The 11,423-nt window shown below is 42.6% G+C and overlaps 1 protein-coding gene across 1 annotated transcript in view; it reads right to left on the bottom strand.

The window, feature by feature from the left end:
* Positions 1–1,143: 1,143 nt before the first annotated feature.
* The window catches only part of LOC308263498 (TPA-induced transmembrane protein), a gene marked incomplete at both ends in the record, with an annotated part of 36,994 nt that continues 26,714 nt past the window's right edge, over positions 1,144–11,423 (bottom strand). Inside the window, 4 exons of the mRNA XM_080696512.1 lie at positions 1,144–1,302; positions 4,133–4,272; positions 5,544–5,725; positions 8,394–8,464. Of these exons, the coding sequence (XP_080552638.1) occupies positions 1,144–1,302; positions 4,133–4,272; positions 5,544–5,725; positions 8,394–8,464 (552 nt within the window). The remainder of the gene's footprint in view (positions 1,303–4,132; positions 4,273–5,543; positions 5,726–8,393; positions 8,465–11,423) is intronic.

Below are 11,423 nucleotides of genomic sequence, written 5' to 3'. Positions count from 1 at the left end.
CTCAACCAGTGTGGAAACTGGTTGGCAGAAATATTCTTACTATGATATGACAAACTATGCTTGTTAAAGCTCTACCCTCTGAAAGCATTACCTGTGTATGCCTTTTATGGGGCCTCTATGAACTATTAGTAATCAGCCAAAGAAAGTTATAATGAAATTAGAAGGATTATAAAAGGGAGTTATTTAGGCAGGAATTCCTAAGGGGGGAAGTCTCTCATTACAGTGACCTTCCAGCTCAGCCCCCTCCCACGGGGCCTGTGGCGCTCCTCTTTCTCTGTGCCTTTAAGGAATGTCTCTGATATAGTGTCTTTTGACTCATGGGCTTCCCTGGCTCAATTGGTTATGTGAGTTGAACCAGGAGGTTCCAGTACAGGTTTTTATGTAATTTTCACCCATGTGCTTTTCTGTAACTTGGTATTTCTCCCCAGACGTTTTTTTCTGGGGGCTGTGGAAGTGTTGGGGATAGTACCTAGGGCAAAAATAGGGCAGGAAATCTACTGATGACAACAAGTTCAAATGCTGACAACTTTAGGACAAATCTGGGTGACACGTGCTTCAAATATTCTCAAGGGTACATGGGAATAGACAGAAGAGATGAGTCTCTAGGCCTTCACAGGAGCACGCTTTGACTCTGGGGTGTGTGTGTGTGTGTGTGTGTGTGTGTGTGTGTGTACACATGTACACATTTGTGGTACTGAGGACTGAACTCAGATGTCCCACCTCTGAGCTATGCTCCCAGCCCCTTTTCGTATTTATTTTGAAACCATCTTGTTACAGTTGGCACATGCCCGCCTCGAGCCTTCCATCCTCCTGTCTCAGGCTTCCAAGAACTGTGATTACTGGACACACCACCAAGCCCTGCTCTGACTCTGTTCTTTTCCAAGCCTAGCCCCTTAAGTCCTGAAAGCCCACTTGATCTGATTGTACTTTGATTCTGCCTACTCGTAAGTAAATCAGTGTGCAAATTCCTCCCACTTTCCTAGAAGATTCTCTCGCAAGTACTTGGAGAACATTGAGCAGTTGTTGTCATTAGTCTTGTATATTCTGAGGGCCACGTCTCTCAAATCATTTCTTCCTCCTGCTCACTCTGGCTTCTTATGTATTCTCAGGTGTCGACCAAGGCTGAGCTGAGTATGATCACGATCATCTACGTGGCTGCTCGTCCTGTGTGACTGGCCCCTGGGCTGGGCTCTGTTCCAGCAAATGGCTGGGGGCCTCTGAGCTGATCCTTCTGCTCCCAGGCCTTAGTTTCCCAGCTGTAAGTTGAGAGGTCTGCCGTCTGGCACTAAGAGTTGATGGTTTCTAATAATAAAGAAAACACTAAACGATGTCCATGAGTAAGGCTACTAGAGATAGTGCGAATTGCCTTATTAAGAAGTCATGCCTGGTGTTTCATGCCTGTCATCCCAGTAACTTGGGAAGCTGAGACAGAAGGATCACGGGTTCAAGGCCAGACTCAACAAGTAATAAGACTCAGCAACTTAGGGAGACCCTGTCTCAAAACAAAACAAAACAAAACAAAACAAAAAAAGCAATGGAACAGTGATGGAGAGAAGGGCAGTCTTTGGGATGCTTCTCCCATTTTTCTTTGCATTGATAACACTCTTAATAGGGCAGGAATTCATGTCAAGAGTTTACATATAAAAAGAAAAGGAGAAAGTGGGAACTTAATTCTCAGAAGACACAAACATGTGAAAGGAAGGCAAATCTTTTTGTTCAGGTCCATACTGCTCCAGAGTTCCACTTGAACTCCCAACTCCCTGTGCAAAACCTTCTCCAATTAAACTATGCGACAACCGCTGTTTTATCTGACCTCTCACAACTGACAGTCTGTCTTTATTTTTTAGTTAAGTCTGGGAAATTCTTCCCTGCTATTTCCTTTTTCACTTTTGCAGGTCCACACTCCCTCAAAATAAAAGTAGCTTCTTTTCTCATTGTCTTCTCCACTGTTATAAATTCCCAAAGTGAGCTATACAGCCCCCCCACAAGGGGAGATGCTGAGTTATGGGGGACAGTAGCCTGGGTATAATTCAAGGGACATTGAATAAAAGGAAGGGGGAAATGAAAGTCCCACGGGGGCACTGAGTAAGTTTTGTTTCTGAAAGGGAGACAGTAAGGCAGTAAGTTTGGGAGCCTCTGCTCTATAGCCTTCCTTCCAAAATGTACATAGTTTTAAAAATCTATAGAACATAATTAAATTTAAAAAGTAATTGGACAGATGTCTAGGACTGTTGTTGGCAGTGAAGACGGGAGAGTTTCTGCTGATTTGGCTGTTTCCATTCTACCCATATTAGGTGACTTCCAGAAAATAGCCTAAGTTCAAATCCTTTAAAGACACTTGTTAAAACCTTACTAGGCACCAAGCATTATGCTTGTCTTTAAGACATTTTGATGAACAATATGTTCATCTCCTCCAGAAAAACTGTACATATATATTTTTAAGCACCTTAAACTATTTTAGTCATATATATTGGCTTTTCCCTTACTAATTAGACCAAAAAGGCAAACCTTGGAAAGTCCTATGACTTGCAAGTGCTAAAAAACCAAGGTAAGCTGCTTGCAACTTGGTATTTTCCCAAAGAGAAGGAAAAAACAAAACCAGATTGTGCCTCCAGACACCAACAGGTCATCTTTCTAGTCCTAGGTCCTTTCTGACACCTGGTTCTTGCCAGAGGGTCCTCAGAGGAAGATGAGAGGGTACGTGACCCTGTCCTGCTCTCATTGGAACAGAGAAAGGATCCTGACTACCCCAGCCCAACTGAGCTCAGTCTCATTCACACAGAAGAGGAAGCTGCCCTCAGGGGCCTGAAAAGATCATTTCTAACCCCATTACTGCAAGAAAAAGCCAGCCCCAAGCATGGCCGCCTCGGTGAGCCAACACCTGCAAGGCAAATATATGCAGCGATGCAGGTGCAAAAATAACTTATTGTAAATGTTCTTATTTTTATTTATTTATTTATTTATTTATTTATTTATTTATTTATTTTTGCAGGTCAGGGGATGAAACCCAGGGGCATTTGACCTCCAAGCTACACCCACTGCCCTATTTTTTATTCTTTGTTTTGAAACAGGGTCTCACTGAATTGCAGAGGGCCTCACTAAGTAGCTGAGGCTGTCCACAAACCACGATCCTCAGGTCTCAGCCTCCCTCATGCTGGGATTACAAGCATGCACCACCACGCCCGGTTTGTAAATGTTTTTAAATCAGACTCCATTAAAAGTCTTTATTGTTTTTTTTTAAAAAAGTACAGACACACTAAGGTTCACATTTGACATTAAAAAATAAAGAAGAGAAATTCACTAGTTTCACTAATTTAAGGAACTATCCTTATAATGAGATGATGCATTACAATACATGTAATTCTAGTTAAATAAACAAGCAAATTCACATTATCCAGAGTCCTGGGTCATACACAGTTCAAGTCAGATAGACACTCCAACACATCCCCACACACATGGTGCCTCTCACAGACATCCACCCAGGGCTCATTTAACTGAGATATTGCAGCTCAAGAATTTCTCCTTACATAAGCCTAAGTTTCTTTCTTCTGGAAAAGTCTCAGCAAGGCAATTTCCCCAACGAGAATTCCCTCATGACAGACAATTCTACATCCACAGATGACTGGTACAGTCACTAACATTCCTCCCACCCCCCGTGACAGGCATAAGTTTCCAAGAGTTTACTTAAAAACAAAAGTAGTTCTTTCTGTTTCACAGACCTCTGGGATAAGACCCATGATCAACCTGTGGAGACACTGGGTCCCACAGGAGGACTGGGACAGCAAGTAACACGAAGCTCATGTGTGGTATCAGCGGCAGAAGTTAGGCAGTCTTTATGATTCTCGGATGGCAATTTATAAAAATAGAAATGCGGTGACAATATAAAGTGAGGGTAGCATGTTCAGAATTCAGACACCCGTGTTTCCAAAAGAGGTGTTCAGGGACAATGAGGAGAGACGTGAAATAATTCAGAATCACTTATCTTATTTTTGTGCATGTGTGTGTACGTGTGTGCTTATCACAGTAACAGTGGAAGATGTTCTTAGGGCTGGCTTGCTGAGATGCCCAGATCATGGAAATAGACACAGAACTATGCTGTTGAGGTCCTGGAAAGTCCCTTCCTTTTCCTTACAGCCTGGCTTAGAGGTAGATCAAATATAATGGCGGGGAAGAAGATTTCAGTAAGTGGTTCTCCCTCACCTGCTTCTCTGCCCACCGCACAGGCTGATGGATAGGGTGCTTCCAAAAACCAGGCAGTGGGCCACCGTGGTGCTAAAGAGAAAGTTCCCATGCTTGGGTAGAGGCAGCCAACACCTCAAGAAGAGCAGGGGCCCCCACCCAGCACCCCCCACCCATCTGGCTTCCTGCTTTGTCGAGACTGGACCCAGCTGGGGCTGAGCTCTGGAGCCGCCTCGCTGGAGGTGGGCCCAGACTTCCTATCTGCGCAGAATCAGGAGGAAGGGCCGTCTCCTCCCTCTGGTCATTGACACAGGATCGTGTCTGCAAAGCAGATCGTGTCTTAAAGACTAGAGTCGCGTGGCTTTCTGACGCAGACTGACCTCTACAGCTTCATTCTGAGAAGAAAACAGACGAGCAGAAGTCATTAACTTTTTAAACATCAAGATTATTTTAAACATTTTCAGTGGTTTCCTTTGGTTTGAATATGAAATTTTAGTCAAAATTGGAATGTGTATCAATTTCAAACAAAACTTAACTCTTTAGTCAACATACACATATGTGCTCACACCCACCCACCCCGCACACTTTTCAAAAGGCAAATAATATTTATCATCTGCTTTTTACTCATCATAACATTTTGTTGTGGCCTTTTGGATATTGAGGATGTTTTTAACATTTGGCTCTTGAGTGTGTGTGTGTGTGTGTGTGTGTGTGTGTGTGTGTGTGTGTGTGTTTTACTGGGGATTGAACCAGAGGCGTTCTACCTCTAAGCTACCCCCATCCCTATTTTATTTTGAAATAGGGTCTCCCTAAGTTGCTGGGGAGGGGTGTCTTGCTAAGTTGCTGAGGCTGGTCTTGAACCTAAAATTCTCCTGCTTAGCCTCCAAAGTACTGGGATTACAAGTATGTGCTACCATGCTTAGCTCTGTTTTGTAATTTTTAAAAATCTAATCATAAGAATGTTTCTAATGGGTGGATGTTTTAAGCTGTGTATACTACACCGTGAGAAGTTCTGATGAGGGAGATGAAACCGAGATGACTAAGGTGATGATGCTGACGCAAGTCCCTGGGAGAACTACCCAGAGAGCCTGTGTGCTCTGCAGCAGCTCTGGACTTTTATGTTTTAGTGTTTCCAAAACTTTTTTTTCAACCATGGTATTTGCTGATGGAGGGCAGAGACTGTGTAATCTCCACGAAGCATAGAATATCCCCACACAGGAGCAATCCAGGCTGCATGGAAAAGTGAATGGAGGAGTGGGTGTGCACAGTACAAGCCACCCAAGTCACTGAACCAAACCATCCGGCCCCCACTCTGTTCACCTGTTTATCCTTCCAGCTCTGACTTTCTTACTTTTACTACTTACCATAGAGCAAGAGAGATGCAGGATCAAGCCCCAGGCTCTCACAACCCGGCACATTCTGATCGTGGAAATCCTGTAGCAGCACGCCCAGCATGAGCTCCTCACTCATCATATACTTCATAAAACTGTCATCTTCCGCCGGAACCCCAAACTGCAGGTGGTAGGTGACTGTGGCATTCTCGTCACTGAAAGCCAAACCAGAGATATTACGGCATAAATAGAATCACATTGAAACTGGGGAAATCGATTTTAGCAATAACGCCTGTTTAATTCCACATCTTCTTTGAGTAAACAATAGCAACGAGAGAATGTACTGTCCTACAAAAATCCTCCCAAAGTCCATCACAAAACCTTGAGGTGATCATACCTCCTCCCGCTGCTGGGTACTCATCCTCCAGGGGTTCAGTTGGAGAGGCTGAGGAAGGAGGAGGAGATGCACCCCACTACTGTCAAGGGTTGGAGTGTCCTCTGTCCCAACACCTGCCTTTCATCCCCTAAGGCAAAGCCAGAAAGCCGGCCCTTTCCTCGCCTGTGTTCCCAGCTCCACATTCTCAGTGCTGGTTCTTTATTTAACCTGTAAAAGTGTTTATGGTGGGGTCAAAGCTCTCTGCCACTGGCCCGGAGACAGACCCTGAGTACCAGCACAGAACCACAGCTGGGTCTGTCCCCCAAGTTAGACTTTTCTGTCCCATCTACAGTCCCAAAGACCCCGAAGGTAGGATGGCCACAATTTCCTAAGAAAACCCTAATGCTGAGGAAACTCTAACTCTTTCATCTTCCTAGAGCATATTTTCCCATTTTCAGAATAAAATTAATCACAGGTCTAGCCTCAGCTAATTAGTACTTTATGCTGCTCTTTAAATACTACCTCCACATTTAGGCTTCCCACAGTTACCCTATTAGTGTGGTCTAAGATGGCCTAGATAAGAACCCGCAATAAAATAATTAGTACGCGGTCACATCTGAGACTATCCCAGAGGGTGTTTTATAGATGTTGAGGTCCCAAGGGCTGGAATCAGAATCGGGCCACCGCCCTGGAGGAGACGTAGAGCTCCCCCTTGTGGCCAGTCTCACATTGTACATTGTGGCTGACAAATCAGGTTTGTGTGTAAACTCTACTATGACCAAAAAGAGGACCAAACCCTGTGGATCAAATGAATAATACCCACTTGGGACTCTGAAAAAATACAGTTTTAAGACTGTCACCAAAGACAGTGCAATGCCCACTTTCACCCTCCACTCCAGCTGTCCTAGTTCACAAGTGCCATTACTTTGCTAGGCTCTGCCTTTATGTATTGCTAACAATGACAAATACCTGGATAGGAAGCCACCCTGCCTGTCCACAGAACTTGGGATGGCTAAAAAAAGGACCAGAGGTGGATTTTCAAAAGACCAGACACACACACACAAAAAGACCAGACAGAAGCTGAGTGACAGCAGGCAGCCTAACCCAACCTGGCCATCAGTCTCCCCATATCAGGTGGCCGGGTAGATTTATGTTAGGCTGAGTCAGGGGAAGAATAAAAATTTTAAGCTAAGCAGAAAATCCTGTGGTCTCGCCGGGTGTGGTGGTGCACGCTTGTAATCCCTGGGCTTGGGAATCGGAGACAGGAGGATCGCTCAGGTTCAAAGCCAGCCACGCTGGCTTAAGAGGCCCTGTTTCCAAATAAAAACATATAAAAAAATAGGTCTGGGAGTGTATCCTGGAGGTAGAAGGGCTTCCAGGAACCCCAGTACCACCAAAAAAAAAAAAAAGAAAGAAAGAAAGAAAGAAAGAAAGAAAGAGAAAGAAAGAAAGAGAGAGAGAAAGAGAGAGAGAGAGAGAGAGAGAAAGAAAGAAAGAAAGAAAGAAAGAAAGAAAGAAAGAAAGAAAGAAAGAAAGTCCTGTGGTCTCTGCCTCAGTGCCCAACGCTGGGATGGGTCTAACAGCTGATGAGCCAAAGGACTTTTTTCAGGTCAGGATCCCTGGGGGACCATGTGCAGCAATAGTAACTTTTGTATCTCAGTTCAACATTTTAAAAACTCTGCCTGCCAGGCATGGTGGCACACATGCTTGTAATCCCCGTGCTTGGGAGGCAGGGATCTTAATATATAAGACAGATTTGATGTCCCATCCCAGAGACATGTTAGGAACTGGATGCTTTGCCATGTAAATCTTGTCTAAATCACTTCTAACAATCCTAACACTCTAAAAGTAAAATGACTTCTCTCCACATCTAGACCCTTTTGATTACATTCCAAGAATATAAAAGATTAAAAGGAAATTTTAAATTTTGTGTGTATACACATGTACAGTATATATAGTAAATACACATGCAGAAGAAATCACTTCCAACTATTGGCAGTGGTGAATTTTGTAGAAGAGAGTACAATTAGTTATTGGTGGTAATGTAGGGACAAGGAGGCAGAAGGTAGAACTTTACTGTAGTATACAGTATATACCTTTTTATTTTTAATACTATACAAGGAGAATGTAGTCTTGCATTACTTGCACTCCTCAAAGACAAACACTAGGAGATGGATTATATCATCTCCATCGCATCTCTATCTAGATCTATTTCTATTTTCCACCCTTAATTTCTTTGTGCATCCACTGTTAAGTAGGAGTGGGTTTCCTGGGACTGTGTGGTCCTAATTGAATCATATAATTAATCTGGGCTTCCTTCTTCTCTTTTATCAAATGCATGAGTTGAGCTAATTGGTCTCCAAAGACTGTCCCAGCACCAACTCACTGTGATTTTGTTGCTGGTTCCCTTCCTGCTCAAGGGAGTCTTCCTAGATACATGGAGACTGAGGTGGGGAGGACCCTCTTTCCCAAGAAAGAAACAAAAATGTCAGGCTCCATGCTCTTACCTGAAGTGCGCTATGTCAACTGAAGTGAAATAACGTTTCAGAGACGGAGATGTACTGTACACATTTGTGAGCTAAACAAACAGAAAGAAAACCACACAAATTACTGATGATCATTACATATATCACTGGACACAGAAAAACTACCGCTAGATGAAGGAGATTCCACGCTAAATAGGAATCAGGCTATCTAGAGGCTCTGAATTGGGAATTGTAAGGTACGAGCCTACCACAGACCAAATCTCAAGTTAACACTCATTTGAAACTACCTCGTTTATTATTAATGTCTGAGTGGCTTGGCCGGGAAAACTCAACTTCTCCCATGAGTAGAATGGACCCCCTTGTGCCCCTGGTGGTGAGAGTGGTCAGTGGTCATCATTTGGAGCCAATAGAGACCCCACCGGCCAGGAGAAAGAGAAAACCCTCACTGCAGCTGCGGGAGGGAGGCATCAACACAGACCACTCAGCACTGGGGACATCATTGACCAATGGCTTCTATCTCCCTTCTCCTGAGTTTAACTGTAAGGAAAACCAAAAACAAAGGTACAGAATTGTCCCTCCAAGAAGGGACAGATAGGGGGCTGCAAAGATGTGGAGGTTTTATTTTATGTATAAAATATTACAAACATCATAAAAATGATACCGGAGTTTCCAACACCTAGATTTCATGTCCTCACATGTTGCTAATACAGATGCCTCTTAATTTATCATGTGATGATGTCCTGATAAAACTCATCGTATGTTCAAAATCCCAAAAGCCAAACACCTCACTTACTGAATATTATAGCATAGCCTTATCTACCTTAAAATGCTCAGAAAACTTATATTAGCCTATGGTTATACAGAATCATCTGATACAAAGCCTATTTTTATAATCAAGTATTGAACATCTCATGTAATTTATCAAATATTATACTAAAATAAGAAATAATAGTTATATGACTATGCTTTTGTACCATCATAAAGTCAAAAAATTTAATTGAACCACTGTAAGACATGAACCAGCTGTATTTTTTATTTTGTTTTACTTTATTTTTTGTGGTGCTGAAAATTGAACCCAGAGGCATTCTACCTTTTGAGCCACACCCTCAGCCCTATTTTACTTTTTATTTGGAAACAGGGTCACAGTACATTGCTGAGAATCTTACTAAGTTGCTGTGGCTGGCTTTAAATAAAGCAACCCTCCTATCTCAGTGTCTCAAGTATTGGGATCACAGGTGTGCCTCACCACACTGGCTAGTGACCATCTTTATTGAGTTCAGACCTTTATTTTAAGAAACAAAAGTAAAATGACCCCTACACTCTATTTAATTTTTCCTCCTTCTCTCTTCTAGTACTAGCCATCATCTTGAATCTGCCATTTATCTTTCCCTTGTGTATTTCTATAAATTACTACTTCCAAATGGAATTACAACAGTATATGATTTAATTTGTGCTTTTATTCAGATAAAAGGTATAGTTATTCTACATAATTTTCCAAGATGTGTTCTTTTTTTATTTTTTTATTTTTCATAGTGCTGGGATGAAACCCTAGGCCTCATGTATGCTAGGAAAATACTGTACCACTGAGCTACACCCAGCCTTGATTTGTTTGTTTTTTGTTTGTTTGTTTTTGTTTTTTTGACAAGGGGCCTAGCTATATTGCCTAGGCTGGTCTTTAACTCAGGCAATCCCTCTGTCTCAGCCTCCAGACTAGTTGGAACCACAAGCACGTACCATCACATCCAGCTTAATACTTGGTAATTTTTTTTCACTCAAAATGACACTTGATATTTATTTTAAGGTACCCATCAATGAAGGCCATACACTGTAGCTCGTGTATAGACTGCATTAAAGGATTATACTAGCGCATCCATTTCCCTATCTGTGATCATGTAATGTTGCTTCTAATTTTCTCCTGTTACAAACTGTGTTGATGCAATCATCTTTGCAAATCTGTGTGCACCTCTCCTGGTACATGTAAGAGTTTTTCTGGAATAGATATCAATAAATAGAATTGCTGGATCCAAGGGCAGATACAGTTTCAACTCCACTAAACCTTACCAAGTTGCTCTCCATTTGACTTCTTCACTCAGCAATATATGTGTGTTCATATCACACATTTTACCAAACTTTTGAATCTAAGAGATAGAATATGTATCAGAGATAGAAACTCTAACTTCATACAGCTTGAGGATACATGGCTGAACACGGTGAGACTGCATTCCTTCTAAATTTACCTTGGGAGGTTAAACAACTTGTTCTCTAGAAGATTCGTTCTAGAACAAATCAGGACTGCAGCAGGATCTTGTTACATTCCCTGCATGAACCTGGCCCTGGGAATGGAGAGTAGGGCCAGACACCTAAGAGCACCACCAGCGCGACTCCTGCCTCAGCCCCGACATTGTTCTGGAAAGCACATCAGCATCCAGTGGTAGCCTTGCACTGAGCAGGGCTTAGGGCCTTAGACATCACTTTGTCTAATAACACACATTGGAATACACAAAGCACAGCAGCACCCTATGGAGAGATCATCTTGTCTCCCATCCAATTCCAATAGGGTCTCAAGGAGGCTGCGCTACCAAATACACTCCCACTTGATTAGTCTCTCAAAGGCAGAGCAGAGATTAGAGCAGTTACTAATTGTACTTCTCTAGGCTTGCCAAAACTGTTGTGACCTTTATAAGAACCTGACTAAAGGCGCTTATATCTTCTCCTTTGTGCTGATTAAGGAACCAGCCTTCCAAGACATTACTCTGCTAGCAAATGGCGAAGGTAAAATTCAATCCTACATCTGATAGACACAAAACTCAGCTTCTTATCATTTTAGCCCACTTCCCAGTGAAGATGAAGCGATGAAGGAAAGTGTTCCCTAAATATCAAAGTCGAAAGAAAGATAAAAATATAATAATACTGGAAGAATATGTCTGGGTCATCTTATAGTTATTGAGCTCCAATGTAAAGGAGGTTACTGATGGGCCACGAGTCAAAAAACTTGAGAACTAGAAGAGCAGCTTTTGCAGGACTGCTCAGAAGGAAAAGGAAGAGGAAGAT

Source organism: Muscardinus avellanarius (genome assembly GCF_963383645.1).
Source record: "Muscardinus avellanarius genome assembly, chromosome: 5".
NCBI classification, from domain to species: domain Eukaryota; kingdom Metazoa; phylum Chordata; class Mammalia; order Rodentia; family Gliridae; genus Muscardinus; species Muscardinus avellanarius.
This window is presented reverse-complemented; position numbering and strand designations above follow the sequence as displayed.